General features: G+C 49.7%; 1 protein-coding gene across 1 annotated transcript in view; it reads left to right on the top strand.

Annotated features, from left to right (window-relative positions):
* The window catches only part of MICALL1 (MICAL like 1), a 29,958-nt gene extending 6,569 nt beyond the window's left edge, over nt 1-23,389 (top strand). The window contains exons 2-16 of the mRNA XM_025182550.2: nt 2,227-2,275; nt 4,970-5,111; nt 6,240-6,343; nt 6,552-6,688; nt 8,255-8,838; nt 9,622-9,685; nt 10,295-10,665; nt 11,812-12,287; nt 14,964-15,098; nt 15,897-16,023; nt 18,777-18,867; nt 19,379-19,452; nt 19,850-19,964; nt 20,867-20,913; nt 21,543-23,389. Of these exons, the coding sequence (XP_025038335.2) occupies nt 2,227-2,275; nt 4,970-5,111; nt 6,240-6,343; nt 6,552-6,688; nt 8,255-8,838; nt 9,622-9,685; nt 10,295-10,665; nt 11,812-12,287; nt 14,964-15,098; nt 15,897-16,023; nt 18,777-18,867; nt 19,379-19,452; nt 19,850-19,964; nt 20,867-20,913; nt 21,543-21,658 (2,632 nt within the window). The 3' untranslated portion in view covers nt 21,659-23,389. The remainder of the gene's footprint in view (nt 1-2,226; nt 2,276-4,969; nt 5,112-6,239; nt 6,344-6,551; nt 6,689-8,254; nt 8,839-9,621; nt 9,686-10,294; nt 10,666-11,811; nt 12,288-14,963; nt 15,099-15,896; nt 16,024-18,776; nt 18,868-19,378; nt 19,453-19,849; nt 19,965-20,866; nt 20,914-21,542) is intronic.
* Nucleotides 23,390-23,743: the final 354 nt, after the last annotated feature.

Here is a 23,743-nt window from a genome sequence, read left to right as displayed (position 1 = left end):
ACTCTTAAGTGTGTTCTGCTTTGTTGGGACTTGCTGAATCAGGGCAACCATTCTACTGGGAAGTCTTCCAGGAAACTGAGGACTGGTAATACAGATGCTTCATTAGGACTTTGTTCCCAAGAATCAGATATCACGGGACTCATTAGGCTGATGCCAAAGTGGTGATACATTTTTAGCCAGGTGCCAGATGCTTGTGAAATTCGAAATTCTGGTATTTCAAATCCAGGAATTGCCAAATAAAGATCAAAGGGTGTGTTTTCCTGGGGGCTTACTGAACCACAGTACCCAAAAGCTCTGCAAGGTCTCATCCCAATCTGTGTTAGTTATTCCCTCCCTGAGTGCTGTTGTGTGCCCCAAGGAGCAGAAGTTGGGCTCCTCAGGGCCCGGTGCCATATTGTGGAGCAGCAAAAGAAGGCATGTGCTGAAACCTACCCACCAGTTGTGTGCTACATTCTCACCATGTAGATCTGAGTGACGAGACCAGGTGGAGCATAGTGTTGGTAGAATTTATTCTCTCTAATCGAAGTTGAGACTCTTCTACGCCTGCCTTACTAGCACAGAAACCAGCACTCCCACTCATTTGGTCACACTCATCATAATCTTTTTTCCACATGCACATCGCAATGCCCTAAGCAGAATGGGCCTGTCTAAATGAAATGGTTTTAGGTTGGCAGAAGAGATTAGGGCTTGGGGTGAAGATATATTTTGTCTGGTTTTGGGTGCTCCTCATTGGCCAGTTCGATGGTTGTTACAAACTCCACCAAAACCAGAGTTCAATTTCCAAGCCAATCATGAACTCAAGGAAAGCTAGGAAATTCAAAGTTAAGGTTATGGTGGAAAGAAAAAAAAAAGCCAAATATAGAAACAGAGTTAAGATGCATCAAATAACCTTAACTCAGACCTTGTATTCACACATACGCCCATTACATGGTGCAAAGCTCAGCATACAGATGTGTCCACATCCCCCTTCTCCCTACCCCATACCCCGGTTACTGCTACCTGCTTGACCAGAGTCTAGCCTCTATCTCCATTAGTCTTTGGTGAGAACACATGTTTTGCCTCGGAACAGAGGAAGTGTATCCTTGCAGTGTGAGAGACTGACCAAGATTTGTTTCCGTTTCTGTCCGACTTCCTGGGCAACCTTGTGAAAAGTCACTGAAGGACTTTCTTCCTTTTTTCATCACACTAAGGAGTCTCTTGTTCTGGAAGTAGTCTTACTGCCTGGCTTTACACTAAGCTTTGTAGCAAAATTAAACTGGAGGTAGGCAGGATGAGGACATTTTGTTTAGTGTAAACACAACCATTAAGAAGACTCCTGGGTTAAAGTACTAAATGTAAATAAGATTGGCCTTTAATTCCTGGGCTTGTGTACTCCTCTGTAAAATGGGGATGATACTTATCTACCTCACAGGTAGACTGTGCTGCTGAGTTCATGGTTTAGTATAAAATGCTGAGGTCAACAGCTGGACATCTGTAACAAGCACAAAGTGATGCTGCCATTACACTTCATCTGCACATCACAGACGTAGCCAGCTCCTATCCTGTATTTCCCTCACATCAGGTACTGCAAATCTTATAACCATTTTAAGCCTTTACTCTCCATGCTAGTTGGGCCTCCTCTGGCACAGGATATTTTAAACCCTTGCAAATAGGCTAAATATATGTTCCTCTGGATACGATTTCAGTTGTCTGCAGCAGTGTGACAATGATGCCTAACTTCTAGCCTGAGTCAGCAAGGCATCCAGCCTTTAACATTTCATTTAGCTGTGATACTATAATATTTGATTGAACATCGGCCTTCGGTAGGGGCTTATTGTGTTAGGGAGATGAGGGCAGAGTTGGAGTTGGGGCAGTTTTTCTGTATTTCTCTACATTTGGGATGTTTTTGATGTGTAATCTTAAATCTTCTACTCTGAGATTGGGGCCTTGAATACTGGTTGGCACCTTTAGGTGCTATTGGAGTACAGATAATTATGTTAAAGTCTGAATTTCCTGGCTTACCTGGCCTTTTGTGGGTTTTTTTCAAATGATAAAATTCTCTTACGGTCTCTTTCCCTGTTTGCAGTTTTGAATCTGCTTGAACACAGGTTTTGGTCATCTGGGAGTTCTGCTTTTTATTATTGAAATGCTCTTGTAAGATTGGCTGCCCTGGGAACCTGTTTGTGGTGTCTTGCAGAGCCATTCCTCCCCTTTCTCATATCACTTCTCTGTGCTTTCTTGTTCCAGAGATTTTGATTTGCTCTCCAAGGACAATGTCTACGAGAACAACCAGCTGGTGAGTTCCCGGGAAAGAGGGAATCTTGGACATGGGAAATAACATGGTAAAGTTTGCAGTGTTGGCATAATGTGCACTCAAAGGCTGGGGGACATGGTGGCAGTCATCTGTACAAAGCTAGAAAAATCTATTCACCTTGGATAAGGAAGAAGCAGTGTGAGTGGGGGGGACTGATGTGTCTGCTTCCACACCTTATAATCTTGCATTAAAGAAAATATAAACTTCTAGATCATGTTGTTGTCAAGGTAACTTCCCAAGTGGGAAATGACTGAACCAATGTGCTCTGTTGTGCCTGCTGTTCTGAACTTTGTCAGACAGCTGAAGAATGAAGCTAACAAGAGTCCGGTTAGTTTCACAGCTGCTGTTGTCAGTGCAGCTGTCTAGATTCATGTCGGTTTCACAGTGCTCCTTGGAAAAGCTATCATCAGCAAGCACAGGAGTTATTGAGAGCAAAGGAGGGCCCCAAAATCAGAGGCTGTGAGTAGGTGTTGGTTGATTTAGAGACCTTTCTCCACAGCAGTCAGGAGGCTCTGGAGGAGAATGAAGAGAGAGAAAGCTCCCGTGTCTCAACAGCTAAAGGAATGGCAGAGCAGGAGCATCATGTCTATCAGACACTAGCCACAGGCTAGAGGCCATGAACATGGTCTAGGGACTGCACCCTGGTTGCAGTCCCAAGCACCCTCATCCTTCCCAGCAGCTGCTTGCAGGAGGACTGGGCTTCTCCCTAGGGTGGTGTTGCTGGTGGACTCTGATAGATGTTTTCAAGTTTTGTCTGATGGGATGCAGAGCAAATGAGCTTAGAACAAATCACAGCTGAAGCGGCCCACAGCAAAGTATCATGCTCAAGCAAGGAGTGGTTCCTGGGGACTGGTGGTCCAAAGGGCAGTATGATCCTAAGGACTGGGAATTCCTAAGGCCAGCACAGTTTCTGGTGAAGTGATGGTCCCAGAAGTGGTGTGGCTCTCTGTGAAGCCACGGCCTGGAGTGCAACTCTGAGAGAAGCCATGATCCCAGAAGTGCCGTCTGTCAAACAAGACTGGATATGATGTCCTGTGGACAATGCTGCTTCAGGGAAGCAGTATTCACTCACTGCCCTTCTGCCCAGCTCCATTACCTCTAGCAAGCCCCACTGTTTGGTGCTCACTGGAGTTGGAGAAATATGCTTATTGATTTCCCAAAACAAGAGCTAGATAAATTCATGGAGGCTAGGTCCATCAATGGCTATTAGCTGGGATGGGCAGGAATGGTGTCTCTAGCCTCTGTTTGTCAGAAGCTGGGAATGGGCCACAGGGGATGGATCACTTGATGGTTATCTGTTCTGTTCATTCCTTTGGGGTACCTGGCATTGGCTACTGTTGGAAGACGGGATACTGAACCGTTGGTCCAGTATGGCCATTCTTATGTTCTTTTGGCCTGGGGATTAGTGGTGGAATTTGCTTGGATCAATTTGTGGCTATGCGTGTAAGCAGTAATCCAGTGAAAGTGGAGTCATGAGGTCGCCTGAGAATATCCAACCAGCGGGAGAGCTGGAAAAAAAAGGAGCCGTGGAACGTAGGCCTCACCAGGGCTCATGAAAGACAGGTTCAAAAGAAAATAAGTCCCCAGAGGAGCAGCTGGGGATCCCAAGGATCCCCCAAAATAATCACACTCTCCTACCCAAAGGGAAACAAGCTACCTACAATATTTGGGGTTCATTCAGTCCGAGAGCTCCCCACACACGCTGCTCTGTGTTCCACAGTCATTCTGTTTAGACCCGTAGCTCTTCTGCTCTCTGGCTCTGCCTGTAGAGTATTTGTCTCAGGGTTTGTTTTGCCAACAGTGGTTGAGACACTTGAGTGGCAAAGTAGTAGGTGTCAGCAATGCTATGTCAGGGCTAATGTGTAGTTTGGGCTGGCTTGCCAGAGAAGCAACAGCAAGTGCAGACATTAACCTGCAGTGAAAGCAACACACCCCTCTGCTGGGCAAACTTCAGTGGTACTGCAGAGCCCACCCGGGTCCTGTGCATTGTGCCTCATTATTCCTGGCTGGCAGATGTCCTGTTTGACCATGAGAAGCCTATATGGATTTATCTGTCCATCTAGGTACTTTAAGTGCCTCCCCCCAGGAGTTTCTGAGCACCCTACAAACATTAATGGATATATCCCTACTGCTGTGAGGCAAGTTCCCATTTCACAGAGAGATTGTGGGGCTTGCCACAGGTCATACAGTCATTTGCAGACAGGGCCGGGAATTGAGCCAGTGTCTTAATCACAAGATCATTTTTCTCTGGAGATGAGATGGGGAATCTCACGACGGTTCCTAGTGGGGCAAATGCCCATCTGACTGAAACCACCCTCCCATGTAGTACTACTGGGCTGCGTTATTGCTGGAACGGTCTCTGGAGACTGACCTGGCTTTCTCCCCGCTCAGGCCATAACTATGAGGAGACTCCCTGGGAAGAGGAGGGAACATGGAAGAACAAGTGCACTAGGTGGTGTAGCAGAGGGGAGAGGAGAGGAAGGGGTCATAGCTTGAGGGTCACTGAGAACAAGGGCACCTCCATTACTAAGCATCCTTGCTTTTGGGTTCTTCGATGTGCAAGCTTTTCACCAGCCTCAGGCTCCCAGGTTCTACCAAACCAGTGTGTCCAAGGGCCTCCATTTTCCACTGGGCCTCGGTCTGAACTCCTTTCCTCCCTCTCTGGAACTCCCACAGGCCTTTGAGTTGGCAGAGCGGGAGCTGGGGATCCCCGCCCTGCTGGATCCCAACGATATGGTCTCCATGAAGGTCCCAGATTGCCTCAGCATCATGACCTACGTGTCTCAGTATTACAACCATTTCACCAATCCCAACCAAGGTGAGAGCTACCACCTATCCTTCCAGCTTCCACCCTGCCCTCTGTAGCCATGTTGGTGCAATCTCATCTGTCCCTCTCCACCCGGGTAGTGAGCTCATCACAGCTTCCTGTTTCCAATCCAGTACTTCCTCGTCTCCCTCTGTAATGCGCCACTGCAGGAAGTGATGCGGGAGGAGGCAGGGGGTGTGATATGGCCTCACTGAGTTAGCAGAAAGTGTTCTAGAGTTAATTACTAAACTCATAGCCCAGTGACAGCTGGGAAGGCAGGCTGGTCTCAAGGCCAGAAAGATAGCGGGAAGAGAGCACCCAGATTTTCCTTGTTTTCCTCTTCTTTTGGGGACAGGTGTCTCAGCGGTAGGTGCTGTTATACTTCATGGTGTCCTGGATCGTACCTGACTCTCACTGATCTCACTTGAAGACTGGATCTAGGGCTTTGGGAACTCGAGTGATGAGAAGCTTAGTGTCAGCTGCCCACAAGAGCATCTTTCCTGAAGGGAGCTGGGTTTCCCATTACTCTTTCCTAGCTCTACTCCCTTTATCTAACCCCCCATCTTACAGTCCACTGCAGCTTACAGAAAACCTCCTCCAGTGTAACTCACACACACCAGCCCCTCTCAAGAGAGACCCTGTGTCCATGCTGAAGACTTTGCTCAGGTGTTAACGGACAACAGGTGCTCCCCTCCCTCCACACATTAGTGTCAGCCCTGGCTGTGGTAGGGGTTTTGTGGTATCCTGTAGTCTACACTCAGGGGGCTTCCACGATACTTAGTACTTACCCAGTGCTTTGTGATCTGATGATCTAGCTCATCATCAGAACACTCTATAAGGTAGCTAAGTTGTGGTATCTCCATTTTACAGATGGGAAAACTGAGGTATAGAGAGGCGAATGATTTGCCCAGGGCCACAGGAAGGAGTCTTGTCAGAGCTAGGATTAGAATGCAGGGCTTCTTGGTTGTCAGCCTCATGGTTAGCCCATTAGCCTCTCACTTCTTCCTAGAATAGGAAGTGTAAAAAGTGGGGAGATTCCATCCTGGGTCATGAGGTCAGATGATTTTCCTGCACCACGTGCTTTGCATGAATCCTCCACTTCTGTCAGTGGCTGATTCCCCTTTACCTCTGTCTCTCCAGCAAGTGTCCCTCCGCCCATGAGGCACCCAGCTGCTGCCTCATCACCCCCTCTGCCAGCTCACAAGAAGCCTGTGCCTGCAGTGGAGAGCCCCCCAGCACCACAGGTACCTTGTCTTTTGTAGCAAAGTTAACCCCGTCTTTTAGCTTTCTGTGCACTGTGCTCATCACTGCAGCATCTGTGGGAGCATCTGGCACAATGGGAGGAGTTGTGCTGTGTGGACTGTCCCCTGCCCCAAAGAGCATCCTTTGGAAATACATTGTTTTGTTGATTGCTGCCCCTCCAGTCTGCTCTTTCCTTGTGTCCTGCGATAGGATGATGTTGCCGAAGGCCTAGCAGAGCGATCCCAGCGCAATACGCTCAGCAGCACTTGTGCAGCCTGCCACAAGCACGTCCACCTGGTTCAGCGCTACCTTGCTGAGGGCAAGCTGTACCACCGCCAGTGCTTCAGGTAAACCACCCCCAGGCCCAGAGCAACCTCCCACCTCACTCTCCAACACTGCAGGCAAATGGTACCACTGTCAGTGCATCAGGTAAATCACCCCCAGACCCTCCCTGCCTGAACTGACCTGTAGCCACAGCCAAGTATTACCACCAGATGGATATTGTATGAGTGTGTCAGAACACTGACACTGAGGTGTTGAAACAGGCCAACAGGTCAGTCCAAGAGCCTGTCTGCAACTTATCGTATGTCACAGAGCATTTACAGGAAGGCAAAATAATGTCTAATACATGTCCATGTGCAATACTGTATGATGGTAGGAAGAAGGTTTCTACCTGTTGCCATCTTATGCCCTGAAGACTGGAGATTGAGACCTTGGTAACTTTACTCTACAGGTTGTATCTCCAAATATTCTATTTAGCAACTTCTCATTCTTTTGATTGTTTTGAATGATGTGCCTCAGTAATATCCTGCAGCAGTGAGTTCCATGGGTTAACTGAGGTAATTAATTTTTTTTTTAAAAAGCCCCTTTTCTCCATGTTAAAACATTGAATCCTCCCACAGCCTGTGCTTATTTCTGTAGATTTCAGTGTAAACAATGGTAAATCAAATGCTGCTGCAAGGGCCTTGAGTGCCTTCACACCTAATAAATCTTACAGCCACCAGCTGCATTGAAATAAACAAGAATCAACCACCTCAGGTCTCCTGGGAGTGAGTGCTTGAGTTGAGTTCTCTGTGCGGCTTTCATTGTACCTGGCTCCGCTGTGGAGTAAGAACGTACCAGCCTGTGCAGGGTTAACTTCCTTATTCTTGATTTGTATTACAGTGGTGCCGAGAGGGCTCAGACGTGTAGTGAGACAGGCTCCACTATATGCACCGAGGAGCATATAGTCTAAATAGAGATGGCAAAGGGTGAAAGAAAGGCAGGATTATTATGCCCATTTTCTAGACTAAAGACCCAGATAAAGAGAGATTAAGTGACTTGCCCTGGGAGTCTGCGGCAGAATTGGGAACTGAGGGTATGTCTACACTACCCTCCTAGTTCGAAATAGGAGGGTAATGTAGGCATACCGCAATTGCAAATGAAGCCCGGGATTTGAATTTCCCGGGCTTCATTTGCATAAGCGGGGCGCCGCCATTTTTAAATCCCCGCTCGTTCGAACCCCGTGCCACGCGGCTACACGGGGCACGAACTAGGTAGTTCGAACTAGGCTTCCTAGTTCGAACTACCGTTACTCCTAGGCTTCCTAGTTCGAACTACCTAGTTCGTGCCCCGTGTAGCCGCGCTGCACGGGGTTCGAACGAGCGGGGATTTAAAAATGGCGGCGCCCCGCTTATGCAAATGAAGCCCGGGAAATTCAAATCCCGGGCTTCATTTGCAATTGCGGTATGCCTACATTACCCTCCTATTTCGAATTAGGAGGGTAGTGTAGACATACCCTGAGCCCCCCTTTCCTGAGTCGCAGTCTAGTGCACTAATCATATGACCATTCTTCCTCTCTCAGCCTTCTAAATCTCCCCTCCTGTAGAAGGCCCTTTTCCCACCGTCTCAGGGAGTTTGCTTGTCTCTGGCAGGTGTAAGGAATGTTCCAGCACACTGCTCCCTGGATCTTACAAGCCTGGAGCAGAGTCAGGCACTTTCGTGTGCACTCAGCACTGGGGCAAACTGGGCCTGAGTGGGAGGACAGGGGGCAGGCCCAGCCCTGACCTGGAGCACCTGAGCAAGAGGATTGAGGCTCGGGCAGCCACTGTGGGCGAGGATGTATCCTCCTCGGAGGCAGAGGAGAGGAAAGAGGACCATGTTCAAACACCCCAGGCAATTGCATCAGAAAGCCACCCACCCGAAGAGGAGGAGAAGGGCCGTGCACCCAATGGAGCAGAGATGGCAGCATCCTCTGTCCGTGCAGAGAACAAAACGCCCTGTTCTGAGCCTTGCTCCCAAACGCCACCCAGGCCTCCTCTCCCCAGCAAACCACTCATGCTCAGCCAGGACAAAGCCAGCCCGCTGGACGGACGGCTCAAGGACACTCGTCCCACCCCTGCCCCGAGGAGGAGCACAGACGCAGCAGCGCCATCACCGCCAAGCTCCAACCCCGTTCCTCGGCCTAGATCCAGCGTGCAGAGTGAAGCCTCTGAGCCAGGGCTGGGCCTAGTGAATGGTAAGAAGGTGCAAGGATGGTGTGTGGGGTGGTCCCATTTCCCTGTTGCAGTGCAACTTACGCTCTGTCCCCGACAGAGCTCAGAGATGCCCTTTTCCAGCCCCTCTTAAACTGACATCCCATATCTCTGACTGATCCTGGGTCTTGATCACTGAGCCTCAATCTGCCAGGTGTCCCCAGAAGGGAAGAGTAGCACAGATGGGTCTGGTGCCCTAGTGCTATGCTGTATCTGTGCCTGGCAGAGTGTCTCAGTGGGAGTCGCTCACCCTCCGTGGGGAGCACAGCAGCCATTCCCCCCAGTGTTGCTCCAGTGGCATAGCCAGAAGGCCCTGCTTGGGTGGACTCTGACTTCGGGTGGCTGGGCAAGAATGGGCATGGGGAGGAGCAGGACAGGAGGGATGGGGTGGGGAAGCCCTGACCTCACTCCCAGGCTGGAGCACCAGGGCAGAGCAGGGTAAGCCCCGGTGCGGGGGGCCTGGATGTGAAGTGGGTGGGCCACCTGTGGCTACGCCCCTGCGCTGTTTCCCAGCGTGCAGGAAGTGGGGCGTGCGGGCGGCTGCGGGGAGGGGTCTTCTGATTGTCAAGATCGCCCAGATTGGCGTCTGGCCTGTGTGCTGGAGCTCACACCCCTGCGCCATGGGGGGAAATGCTGTTGCTGTGGGATCTGCAGAGAGCAGGAGCAGCCAGCAGACAACAGGAAGATCCAGAGAGCTTTTCATCTGCTTCCTAATGGCCTTTTGCTTTTATGACCATGTGTCCTGGTTTTTTCCAATGCCTGTCTAGGGCGGGTACCTGATCCTGGCCCCCCGGTTCCCAAGCCGAGAGGAAGACCCACGTCCTCAGATCGGTAGGTCCTTTGGCTTGCCCTGAAACCATATAGGGGTTTATGGGTGCGGTTAACTCAGGAATTCTCCTTCCAGTTCCACCCCAGTCTGGCTATCAGCTGGCAGTGGGGAGGGAGGGCCTTGTGGCTAAGGCTTGGGGAGAGGCCTCACGAGATCCCAGTTCTGTTCCAGATTAGTACTTCCCAGGCACTTTCCTAAGCTCACCCACCAATTCTATTTGGTTGATTTTGAGGGGAGGGAGAGGGGGAAGAATCCTAGACCAGTGTCCTTTGCTTCTTCCTTGCCCTGCTGAGAGGGCACCAGCCACCCTCAGCTGTTCTCTTTGCCCTGGCACCATGACCCTAATTCCAGCCCAGTGTGGAGAGGAGATCTTGCTTGGAGAACATCCCAGCCCATCCACCCACCATTGGTGGCTTTTGTCCCATGTGGCTGAGCCTAGCTTCCTACCCCAGGTGTTGCGATTGCAGCATTGCCCTATTTTGACAGAGGCTCAGTTGGGGAAAACCTGAGTGGTGCTGAGACTCCTGGTGGGTTGCAATGTCTGGAGTGGGAGGCTGGCCCCACCCTATAGGACAGGAGCTGCTGCTGACCCCACTCTTCTCTTCAATTAGATCCGGAGCTGCTGTGAGACCAAAGGACCCTCCGTGGATTGCGTTGGTCCAAGCAGAGCCCAAGAGGAAGCCGGCTCCTCCCGCCCCCGGCAGTGGCCTGGGCACCCCGACCAAGGCTTCGGAGGAAGAGGAGGAGGGAAAAGAGAGGGAAGGGGATAGTGGATCCGTCAGCAGTGAGTCCAAACTCTACAACCCCTTTGAAGAGGAGGAGGAGGAAGAGGATGAAGGTGCAGCCTCAAAGAACACACCAAAGCAGGACCAGAGTGAGAGCACAACAAAACCCATTCATCCCTGGTATGGCATCACCCCCACCAGCAGTCCGAAGACAAAGAAGCGGCCAGCTCCACGAGCCCCCAGTGCCTCCCCGCTTGGTGAGTCCCTCCCACACCCTTCTGTGCCCAACCATCCTACACAAAACTCCCACCTCTGTCCTCCTTGGACAACAGGGAGAGGCAGCCCCGTAGCTTTCACTTCTCCACAGGCAGGTCAAGTCCTAATGTCAAAGTCACTGGGCTCTGTGCCACCAGATCCTGCTTCCCACCCAGCCTTACAGGGTGGAGGTCCAAGGTGTCTGGTGTGAAGAGTCTTGTATATCGAGTTACGACAAGCAGGACCTGTGGGTCAGTCCTGCTCACTACCTCCCAATGATTGCCTTGCTTAAACCTATATTTATGCTAGGCTTGACTTGGTCGCCCATGACTATGACTAAACACTCAGGCTGTGTCTAGACTGGCAAGTTTTTCTGCAAAAGCAGCTGCTTTTGTGGAAAAACTTGCCAACTGTCTACACTGGCTGCTTGAATTTCCGCAAGAACATTGACTTCCTACTGTAAGAAATCAGTGCTTCTTGCAGAAATACTATGCTGCTCCCATTTGGGCAAAGCCCTTTTGCGCAAAGCTTTTGCGCAAAAGGGCCAGTGTAGACAGCTCAGATTTGTTTTGCGCCAATGGCGATCGGGGCTTTTTTGTGCAAAAGCGCGTCTAGATTGGCACGGACGCTTTTGCACAAAAGTGCTTTTGTGGAAAAGCGTCCGTGCCAATCTAGACACTCTTTTCTGCAAATGCTTTTAATGGAAAACTTTTCCGTTAAAAGCATTTGCGGAAAATCATGCCAGTCTAGACGAAGCCTCATTGTATAGAACTACGTTATTTTTTTTATTCTTTAACCTCAACTACGCTACTGATCGACTTACCCGTCTCTATTTCCGCTACGTGTGTAACTTGTTAACTTCTTTGTGGCTAAGGGTTTTAGGACTGCCAGGCTGGGTCTTACACATCTGCTGGAAAGTTCTGATCTAGTTTATCGTGTTTGCTCACTGTGGTCACTCTCTGCCTGTCTCCCGTAAGCCCAGGAAGCCATGTTCTCATATGCTTGCTTCAGGCCTTGCCTGCGTGCATGCATTGCACCAGCCTTTGTCCAGGCCTACGCTTACCTGATCACATGACTGTACTTCAGTCAAGTCAGGGCTCTGCTGGCTTCTCCACAGTTCCTGTCTGACCTCTCTCTTTCCTTTGTAGTTCACCACCCCATCTCCAGGCTCTCGCACTCAGAGCCATCCTCCTCCGCCCCATCGCCTGCCCTCAGCCTCGAGAGCATCAACTCTGAGTGTTCAGCCAAGGCTGCTGGTGACTTGGATGAGGCTTCAGTGCCCAAGAGCTCCTCCGAACCTATGGTCCATGTGCCAGCTGCGTCCAAGATCTCCTGCACAGACACTCCGCTTGCCAGCGTCTCCTCCAGTGAGAGCCCTGCGGCCCCAGCCAGCCTGTCCACCAACTCCTCCTCTTCCTCCAGCGAGTTGGTCAGCTCCAGTGGGGAGGCACAGTGGGGGACTCAACAGGCCAGCAAGAGCTTCTCTTCCAGCAATTTAAAGACCAGCCCCAGCCGACTGCTCCCCAAGCCGCCTGCTGGTGCTAGTCCCACACCCCTCCTGTTGGCCTCAGACATGGGTGAAGGAAGCCCCAAGGATTCCCCATCACCCAAGCCACATCTGAAGGTAGGCTGGTGCACTTCTTCTGATCCCACTTTTTCTCCTCCCTCTTGTCATAACAATCCTCCTCCCCCTTCCCCAGGAGGCCTGGATGAGATGCCTTTCAGTGCCCTGTGGGAGGGAAAACCCACCCCAGCCAATAGGCCTTTGGCCTAGAGCTGCTTGTGTCTTAAGGTGGAATAAAAACAGCTTCACCCTGGAGCTGAGGGTCACGCTACCAGTTTCCAACACTGCTAGCATATGGTGGCGTCCATCCACCGTGCAGTAGTTTTGGCTCCATCATGTGGTGAGATTCTGTACTGCGGCTTTCAGTAGTAACATGCTCTCAACACATTTGTGCCTCATTTTGGGCCAAAATATCACCACCTGTCAGAGCCGGAGCTAAGATTTGGGATGGTAGTCATAAGAACAGAAGAACGGCCATACTGTGTCAGACTGAAGGTCCATCTAGCCCAGTATCCTGTCTGCTGACAGTGGCCAATACCAGATACCCCAGAGGGAGGGATCACAACCGGTAATCCTCATGTGATCCCTCCTCTGTCACCCGTTTCCAGACAAACTTGATCATTTTCCAGCCTCTTCTCCTGACCAGAACAGAGAATCTCTATTAATAGACCCTCCTCTAAGAGATGTCTCTGTGTGATCCATGTGCTTCTCTGCACCCGTTGGCTTTTCCCCAGCCCTTAGTTTACAAATTGCTCTATGACCTCTTTAGTATTCAGTGTCAGCAGTCTGGTTCCATTTTGGTTTAAGTGGAACCCATCCTTCCTGTACAGACTCCCCCTTTCCCAAAAGTTTCCGCGGTTCTTAATAAATCTAATCCCCTCCTCTCTACACCATCGTCTCATCCATGCATTGAGACTCTGAAGCTCCACCTGCGTACTTGTCCCTGCGCATAGAACTGGAAGCATTTCAGAGAACGCTACCATAGAAGTCCTGGATTTCCTTTCCTAGCAGCCTAAATTTGAGCTCCAGAACCTTTCTCCTACCCTTCCCTATGTCATTGTACCTACATGACCACCGGCTCCTCCCTAGAACTACGCATAAGTCTATCTAGATGTCTCAAGAGATCCACAACCTTCGCACCAGGCAGGCAAGTCACCATATGGTTCTCCCGGTCATCACAAACCTAACTATCTATGTTTCTAATGATCGAATCCCCCATTACTAACACCTGCCTTTTCCTAATGACTGGAGTTCCCTCCCTCAGAGAGGTATCCTCAGTGCGAAAGGATACTGCAACATCATCTGGAAGGAGGGTCCCAACGATGGGATCATTTCCTTCTGCTTCAGTTGAGTGTTCTCCTTCCCTGAGCCTTTCATCCTCCTTGACAGCACAGGGGCTGTCTGACTGGAGGTGGGACAGTTTTACAGTGTCCCAGAAAGCCGCATCTACGTACCTCTCTGCCTCCCTTAGCTCCTCCAATTCAGCCACCCTGGCTTCCAAAGACTGTATGGGCCAGGAGCTCCTTGCACCGAATGTACACATATGCCACCTGTCCATAGGGCAGGTATCATACATGCTACTTTGGGTACAATAAACAGGATAGCCCCCACTCTGCTGCTGGGCTTCTGCCTGCATTCTCTCCTACAGAGAATTAGATTCTTGTCAGGGTTTTTATTTAAATCAGGTAGATTTTAGTTTAGTTTAGTTGAAAAGTTTTAAAGAATGTCACGTGTACCTAACCCCCTTCCAAATCTCTCACAAAATGCCCTGTTAGCTGCCCCTGTTCGCAAAGCTCCCTGGTTGCTTTCTAGCAGGCTTTAGAAAGCCCTGGCCTTCCTGATAGTCTTGCCTCCTGGCTAAGGCTTGACCAATGAACAGAGGTTTCTAGATTTTGAATCCTCGTAAAGAAGTGTACAGCTTCCAACTGCCAGCCTCAGCACACTGTCCTTCAAACAAACAGCTCAGCACATGAATCAACAAACAGACAAACACAAGATGCTCTTACGAACACAATCATGCTCTTATTCAGCCTGTCTCCTGGTACAAATGAGGACAAATGAAAATGCTGTTCAAAGCAAAATAGCATTTCATGCTGTTTATGGGTAAGCTATGGAACTCACTGCCCCCATGACATTACTGATGCAAATAACTTAGGGGAGAAAAGGGTTAGATAGTGATACAGGTAAGAACAGTATCTGCAGTTACATTGGCTGGGATAAAATGACCATGCTGTAAATCCTTCTGCCTCGAGGCATGCTAACCACTGGCTTTTCAGGAAGACACATCTCCCATGGTGCAGTGAGGTGCCTTCTGTGGGTTTATACCTCCCAAGGCTGTCTACTGTCATAGTCGCGATACCAGAGTATCCAAAGAGCTATCTACACACACACATTTTGTAGCTACAGGTCCCCACGAATGCAACTCCAGCAGTAGAAGCAATAGTAGAAAGTGTGATGTAGAAGGGCTCGGGTTCTTTTAGCCCTCTGGTATCAAACCAAGCTCTGGAGCCGCTCTGGTGGGGAATTACAGCTGAAGAGATTGTTCATGTAGATAAGAGTTGGGTAGACCAGGCTGTCCTGCGGCAGAAGCAGTAATAGAAGCTTAGCCAGACCATTGCTGTGCTCCATTTTGGCAGTTCCTACACAAAGGTGTTTGCTCAGTGGTCGCACCCTGCCTGGGACATGTTTTCTTGCTCTCTCCTGGGCACCAAATTATCTCCTTGGTTTTTTTCCTAGTCTTCATGCAAAGAGAATCCCTTTAACCGGAAGTCATCGCCTGTCACCTCCCCCTCTGCACAGAAAACTCCCAAAGGATCCAAGCCAGCACGCCCCCCTGCACCAGGACACGGCTTCCCGCTGATCAAGCGCAAGGTGAAGGAGGCAGAGTAGCAGAGGTGCCAATATCACCTCCGCCCTGTCTACCGGGTCTGCAGCTCTACTTGCTGAGCCCCCATTTGCCTCTCTAGCATCTAGCCTGGGGCTCCCTTCCCTTAGTGGGTCGCTGTGGAGGGATTTGGGGGATGGGTCGAGAGCCCCATTGTGTGCACACTCCCTAGAGTGCTCTTCAGAGGAGTGTACATTGACTTATGTCACTAGCAGCTCCCTTTGGGACCTGCAGATTGGCCAGACTGCCTAGCACCAGCCACCCAAAGTTTCACTTTGGCTCCCGCTCTCTTCTCCCCACTGCTTGGGAAATGAAATGGTCCCTCCAGATTCTGCCCCAGGCATGTCCTGATTCACCTTATGGCACAGCAGTTGCCAGACCTCAAACGGGAGTTGTCTGGGCAAAAAGGGTGTGCTGATAGAGGGGGGCACAGGGTATCAGCACCATTCCCCTAAGATAATTGGGGCCCAGTTTGAGCTGTCAGTGGAGGGAGATTTTAATGCATGTGCAGCAAGGGCATCTTCCTTCAGCAGTGCCATTAGTCTGCGTGATGGAGCAGGGTCGTTTCCCCCAGGACTTGTATGGTTGCATCTGGTGGGAAAGAGTTGGTCATTCTCATTGCTCTCCTTCCTCCACAGCAGCATGCTGGTCATCCCTGCTCCTTCCACTGCCTGTCAGGGAGTGCTTTGGGTCCCCAGGGCGGTGCTAGAGCAGATGGACCCAGGGTTGCCTAGGGAAAGCAGCTGCCCATGACAATGGGTGTTCCTGCTTGTGTGGTTTGGTAGGTCCAGGCGGATCAGTACGTCCCAGTGGAGGATATTTACGGAGAGATGGACACTATTGAGCAGCAGCTGGATGAACTAGAGCATCGAGGAGTAGAACTGGAGGAGAAACTCCGCAGTGTTGAGAATGGTAATGTGGTTTATACTGAGGAGGCTGGGTGTGGATGGGGAGAGGGTGTAACATAGCAAGGTTTACTGGAGCACCACTGAGAGGGTCAAATTAGGGTGAATTACTTAAAGGCAGGGCTCTTTACAGCCCAAGTCTGGGGGTCCTTCACTATAAGACACCAGCCAGTCACAAAGAGCACTTCTGTTTGCCTCACTGGCCAGCAAGAAGTCACACAAGCAGTCCCCTTAGACACTCCAGCTTCTCCTGTGCCACCACCAGCACCACTTATGCAGATGAGAGGTTATGGAAACCAGTCCACCAAATCTGTACAAGTTCTTCTAATCCAGGGCTGGGCAAAATACAGCCCAGGGGCTGGATCTGGCCCACCAGGCCACCGGATCCTCCGGCCTGTAGACCACCCTGCTGGGACCCTCAGGCATGCAGCTGCCATGATTTAAAGTGCAGCCAATAGGAACTGATCCCAGCCAATCTCTCAGTCCCTATTGGCTGGAAACAACCAGCCAATAGGAGCGGAGAGATTGGGCTGGGAGTGCAACGCAAGTCTTTTCCTTCTCCTGGAGCTGAGAGCCACCTGGAGGGAACAGCTTGCAGTTTAAAGCCATCTGGGGCTGCAGCAGGCAAGGAGCCCCAGCCTGCCTGGGAGCACTGCACGGCTGCTGGCCAAGAGACACTTAGGTAACCACCTCCTAGCCAGAGCCTGCCTCTGGCACCCCTGCCTCTCCTGCACCCCAACTCCCTACCCAGGTCACCATCCAAACCCTTTGCAACCCTTTGCCCCAGGTCACAACTCCTTCCCAGATCCTGTACCCTTCCAACACCCTCCCCCAGGACAGAATCTTCTCCTGCACCCAAACACTCTCCCAGATTCTGCACCCCAATCCCCTGCCCCAGGTCACCACCCAAACCCTCTGCAGTCTGCACCCCCTTTTTCCCTTCTCTCAGGTCACAATTTCCTCCCAGACTTTGCACCTCCTCCGAGAGCCCCTTCCCCAGGCCAGAATCCTCTCTTGCACCTATACTCCCTCCCTGATCCTACATTCCAATACCCTGACCTAGGTCACAACTACCTCCTTCACCCAAACTCCCTCTCAGACCTCACACCGTCTCCTGCACCCCAGTCCCTTACCCCATGCGCCTTTCTGTGCCCAGCCTCCATCCTAGACCCTCCATTTCCTCCACAGAAAAGTGTGGCTCTTGTCCACTTTCCAAAATCTTGGAGTGGCCCCCCATCAAAAATTATTGCCCACCCCGTTCTAATCCCAAAGGATCAGCCACATTCCCAGGTCAATTTATATCTCAGATTTTACCCAAAAGAGCATGCTGTGCCAATATTTTAGAATCTAAAATCTAAAGGTTTATTAATTAAAAAAAAAAAAAGAAAAAGAAAAGGCTGAGAGTAAAATTGTTAAAGGAAACAAATTACATACACCAATTGCAAAGCTTTTGGTGCAGCCTTGTAGCAGAGGTGGAATAATCTGCTGTTTTATAAATCTCTGGAATACATCCTTTGTTAGGATGAGTAATCAGACCTCTCATAGCAATTCATTGCTCAATTCATAGCAAAAATGCTCCTGAAGTGATAGGCTGGAATGAAGACAAAAATGGAGGAATCCCTAAGGCCCTTTTTATACCCTTGCCCAGGAGGGAGGGAATTCCATTGTTCTCCTTGTGTGAAAGTAAGCCCCAGATGGAGTTGTCAAATGAGCAAGTCACCTGTCCATGCATGGCTCCATAGCAGCCATTGCTTACATGCTGGTCTGAATGTTCACAGCAAAGTTTTAAGATGTGGATTGACACTACGTGGGGTGCGTTGTCAGTGAAGTACTGCTATTCACTGGACTAGCAGTCCTTTCAAAATAGGTTGGCCAGTCCTCCTGCTGAGATCTCCCAGAAGCAAACATTTGAAATACAAGTACATAGTCAATACTCATAACTTCAAATATAAAATTGATACATGCATATGAGCAGTAGAAACAGAATCAGTGAACCGTAGGCTTTCTGTAGACATCTCACTTGGCCCACTTTGCACAAGATTTGGTGCAAATGTATAAGTGTGATTGCAACAATGTTTTGCATGTTCATATCCAAATCCAGTAACATCACAGAGGGGAAGAAGAGATGTTGTGTCACAGAGGATGTAAGGGCTGTACTACCCCTGTTATGGAGGAAATGAGAAAGAAGAAGTAGTAATAATATGCTCTCTGCTGAACGTTAGGGTGTTGAGTGTTAAGGTAAAGGGAATTGAGTGGGGAAAGGGTGGGTTCATGCCAGCTGGCTTGGGGTATGAAGAAATTGGACTTGTACCACCACTTTTCTATGGGAGGCTGAGAACTGTTTGGTTCACTCCACCTCCCCATGTGTTCAGGCATGGGATGAGGTCAGATTGATTATAAATGTCTCCTCCTCCTCCCCTGCCCTGGCCTGCTGTGTTGTGTGGGCAGAAAGCACTGGGGAGTGTCTCTAAATTCTCTGAAGCAAAATGCAGGACAATGTAGCACTTTAAAGACTAACAAGATGGTATATTAGATGATGAGCTTTCGTGGGCCAGACCCACTTCCTCAGATCAAAAAAGTTTTTGATCTGAGGAAGTGGGTCTGGCCCACGAAAGCTCATCATCTAATATACCATCTTGTTAGTCTTTAAAGTGCTACATAGTCCTGCATTTTGCTTCAGCTACCCCAGACTAACACGGCTACATTTCTATCTCTAAATTCTCTCCCTCTCTCTCTCTCTCTCTCTGATTTGACTGGCAGACACTCCTGAGGACAGCCTGCTGGTGGACTGGTTCAAACTCATCCATGAGAAACACATGCTGGTGCGCCGTGAGTCTGAGCTTATCTACATGTGAGTAGGGGGAACACACTGAAACAACTGCCTCCAAAGCTGGGGAGGATGGAAGAGCCTCCCTATTCCCACCTGAAATGCTTTACCAGAAGGCTCTGGTAGGCTTCCTGTTTATGGGTGTGGTTAGAGACCTATGAAGATATGGACATTTTGTCCACATGTACTTGGAACTGACTCTGACACTTGGGCTACAAGAGCTATGGGCTTCCCCATAGGCAGTGATCCTGCAGCATTCCCCACAGCACCTCTGCCTGGAAAAGGCTGTGAGCATCTTGTAGCCCCCACGCCTATGTCAGTCTTGACTGGATGAGGTTGGGACTAGCATTGCTGGGAATATGGCCACGGCTCCTGCTCTTTCACGGCAAGTCTCCTGGGGGGCAAGGCTAAGGTCACAGTTGTTACTTTCAACCCTGACCCCTCTGGAGATGACTTCCCAGAGAGGATACCTGCTTTCCAAAGGGTTCCCTGAGCCTTGCAGTGGGTTTGTGATGATGCTTTTCTTTCCTCGCAGTTTTAAGCAGCAGAACTTGGAGCAACGTCAGGCTGATGTGGAGTACGAACTGCGGTGTCTTCTCAATAAGCCTGGTAAATCTCTCTGTACTAGTGAAATACCACCCTGGGCAGGTTCTCGATCTCCCCAGTATCATCATGCCTTCAGTCGTAGCTGGTTCCTGGGCAAAAGGGTCTAGATGGAACATGCCTTCGATGTATGTTAACACTTCTCCTTAACTGGCTGCAGGATGGCTATTTGGTAACATGAGACAGTCTCTGCCTAGCACCAGTTCTGGTATAGACTGCACTCCCAGCCCCCGTATGGAGTAGCCATCATTCTAACTAGCGTGGAGGTGCAGAGAGCCGTTTGCTAGGCTCAGAATAGTAATTAAATCCAGGTCTCTTGTATGGAACTGTGGACCCGAGTCTGGGGCTCCTTGCCGAAGGGAAATGTAATCATTTAACTCCCTGTCTTTTCTGGGGTGTGTAGCTAAGGACTGGACCGCTGACGACCGAGAGAGGGACAAGGTGCTGATGCAGGAGCTGGTCACCATTATTGAACAACGTAATGCCATTGTCAACTGCCTGGATGAGGACCGGCAGAGGTAACATGGCAGAAAGGGGGAGATCTGGCCAAAACCCAACTGCCTGTTGGAGTGACACAATAGAGACGGTGCAGGCCAGGTGTACGGGGTGAACATGTACTATGTGGCACAACACCACACTGCTACTGTTACTGACAGACCTTCCTGAGGGTCCCCCGATCCTTGTTTTTGTAAATGGATGCTATTGACTTGTGGGGATGGGGTATGTGTGTTTCTCTGGATGATGTCTGGTGTGGTTCGGGATCTTAGTGTATATATGTTTAAATGATTAACCGATAAGCCTGGTCTTATCAGTTAATCTAAATGACTACATGCAGCAACCCCTTCCCTTGCTGCCTCTGTATCAGAGGCAGCAAAGGGGGGCAGGCAGGAGCTGGCTTAAAAGTCAGCTCCTTACGAGTACCGGCTCCGTGGAGCCGCCTCCCCCCCTCCCCATGCTACAGCCTCTGTATCAGAGGCAGCAGCGCAGGTTGGGGACAGAGGCTGCTCCATGGGATGCAAGAGTGGCAGGGGGGCTCCCCGGGAGTGGGGCCAGGAGTGCACTGGCTGCCAGTCTGCCCCTGGGGAATATTACAATTACTAAAGAGCATGATATCTAATATCCTTAGTCCTGGTGCATGCATAGGGGGAATATGTCATAATTGTAGTAAGGGATTGTGGGATCCCAATGACCAGGGCTTGACAAACCACAGCGAAATCCATTTGCCAGTCCCGCACCGCGCATGCACCAGACCCGCGCTGCGCATACGCGTGCCGCTGGTGAATGGGGCGACCGGCTGAAATCTACTCACCACAGGCCCTGCCAATGACCATGTCAGTCCTGAGCAGTAGGGAGCATGTCTCTCTCAACAGTGACATGTCCTCTGACTGGAACCACTCAACAGTTTCTCACTTTCTTTCAGAGAGGAAGAGGAGGATAAAATGTTGGAAGCCATGATTAAAAAGAAAGGTAAGAAAGTGAATGGGAGGGGAGCCACATTCCAGTAGTGCTAGACTTCAGAATCCTGGCTTTTCAATCCTGCTCCCAAGGAGAAAGCAGAAGAACAAAGGGAATTAGTATAAATGCATGTGAACGTGGTCCGTCTGTCCGGGGATTTATTGTTTTATATAGGTTCTTATGTCACACCTATCACCTCAGTATCTTCCGCAAATGCTTTATGCCATCTGACTAACCCTGTCACGTTTTCTCCTCTCCTCCTGTCCCCAGGGGGAAAGTACATGCAGGGGAGCGTTTTAAAATGTATAGGTCATATACACACACCTTGCTATGTGTTTATGGGAGAGAAGTCAGGTCAAAGGAATGTGTTTTGCTCTTGGAGCAGAAGGTGGTGAGGTTTGTGAGGACCAGTTCTTGAGAAAGCTCTGTCTCCTGTGTCTAGCCACAGTGGTCCACATGAAAGTGTGTGTGTGTGTGTGTTTGTTCAGGCACTGCTGACTCACACAGATGTGTACATTCAATAGCTTTGCCCCAGTCTGCAGGCATCACACCTGTCTCTTGTGAATAGGCATTAGTCTGTGTACATCACCCATGGACTGTCTTCTTTAGCAAATAACCTTCCCTTGCAACTTTTCCTGCAGAATTTCACAAGGATTCTGAGGGCAAGAAGAAAGGAAAGTTCAAGCCCATGAAGGTGCTGAAGTTGCTTGGCAATAAACATGAATCGAAAAGCAAGTCACCCAAGGAAAAAAGCTAGAGCAGGAGAAAGCTAGAAGCAAGGATGGATGTACTGTTGTATGACTGCATCAGCCCTTCCCGTGGCTGGGTGGACACCTGCCACTGGGGCTTCTGCCTTCCACTCCTCTCCAGCAGCTGTACCTCCCCTCTCATCACCCCCCACATGCCAACGCTGACTCCTTCAGGGGAGCTCAGCTTTCAACCAGAGTCGTGGAGCCGCCCAAAAAAGAGGAGACATGGCAAGTCTGATCAACAATGCTTCCCCTTTCTAAGGCTGTGGGGAGCCTGATCAAAGGAGAAAAGCCACTATCCATAAGCCTTGGGGAGTAGGTGAAATAGCTTTAGGAGACATTATCCAGTTGTGTTGTTATTGTTATCTGTCTGAGTAAGTAAAGAATTTTGGTGTTTGTGGGAAACTTGCACTAATTGCCCCGTCCCTCACTCTAACTGTGATAGTCACACGTGCCTCGTACCCTCTCCCTTGGAGGACTGTACACAGTTGTCCCAACCCAACCTCCAGCTCTCTCCCTTACAGTCTAAATTCCCACTCTTAACTTTTATAAAAGACTCAGGGGCTTTTATTGGCACTAATGAAAACTAAAAGAACCCCCCAACTTTCCATGCCTCAAGTTCCTAAAAAAAAAAGTAACCTCTCTCCTGCTTGTGGAGGACACATGCCCCATGAGCTTTAGGGCTGGGTAGGAATGACAGGGCCAGAAGGAAAAAGGATTATGGTGAGTCCAATTGGACATAGCCAAGATATCCTACCTAGGACATCTAACCCTCGCTGCTGCTGCTAAATAGACCCACTCTGAAGCTATTGAGGGGCAGGGAGGAAGAAACATTGTTTTTCCAGGGGAGGGGAAAAAAGTGCAAGACTTTATTCAGTGTCAGCAAGGTTGTCCTGTTACCTTGCTCACTAGTGCTGCTCTCTGCCAGCCTGGGGAGTGGGAAGGGGGGAAAACTCAGCTGGCCCTTCTCCAGCTTTGTCTGTATTTATATTTTTAAAGAGTGCAAAAGGGGGGATTGGGGTTTTCGATAGCTTCATTACTAGATGGATTCAACCCCACCCTGCTTTTTAAACCCATGTTTTATTTGTTGTGTGCGTGTGTTGGGAGGATGAGGAGAACATTCTTCCCTCCTTCCTTTTTTCTGCCTTCTCCATGGTTAGGAGCTATTTATTGAGCCGTTTGACTGGTCCGAGTTAGACACTGAGTTTTGTGGGTGTTGGTTGGTCAGCTGTTTATTTTGCCTTCTTATTAGTAGAGTAACTACCAGCCCAGAACAAACTGCTGCATTCTTTTTATAAAAATACTGCGGGTTTGACCCAAACTACTCTTGCTTCCAGCAGTGTCTTGGACTGTTGCTGGAGAATATATAGAAAGGGAACCCTGTTTACAAAACCATTGAGAAAGCTGAGTTTATCATTTTGCTCTCAGGGGCCACCGGTACTGGTTGGAGCAGTGTACTCAGCCTCTAGCTCACATTCTTGCAACCTTCAACTGGCTGACCAAGGAGCAGTGTCCAGCTTTCCATAGTCATCCATGGGGCGGGGGGATTCCATAGCAAAGCAATCCATTGGGTCTTGTCGCATGCGGACGAGCCACTGTTAAAGGCTGTTAGGATTGCTGCAGTCTGACACCCCCAATCCTGCTCTCTTCAGTATTTTGATTTGTAAACTGTTACACTGTACTAACTCTGGCATTGCCATTTATCTGCAGAAAAATAAAACCAGTGGAGTTAAAACATCTACTGCCACTCTGTGTCGCCTATCCTTGTGTGTGCTGGAGTCATCTTAGGTACCTTGCTAGTTCAGTTGCTAGCATATACATCTCTTAATCTCCAGGCTATGGATTTGAGCCCAATGTTGAGTACTTGCCTGATTTGGTGGAGTACTGTTGACAATATTTCAGTCTCTGAACCTAAAAAAGGCGGAAAGTGAGGATTCCAGGATCTACCAGCAGCCCCTTCATTCAATACTACAGTAACTGGGTGAAATTCTTTACCCTGTGTTATGGAAGTTAGAAAAGATGATGTAATGATCCCTTCTGGCTTTAAAATCTATTAATACCTTGGCCACGCTACCTTTAGCCATGTCAATCAT

Source organism: Pelodiscus sinensis, chromosome 1 (assembly GCF_049634645.1).
Source record: "Pelodiscus sinensis isolate JC-2024 chromosome 1, ASM4963464v1, whole genome shotgun sequence".
Classification (NCBI taxonomy): domain Eukaryota; kingdom Metazoa; phylum Chordata; order Testudines; family Trionychidae; genus Pelodiscus; species Pelodiscus sinensis.
Note: the sequence above shows the minus strand (reverse complement) of the source record. Positions and strands in the feature narration are given on the sequence as shown.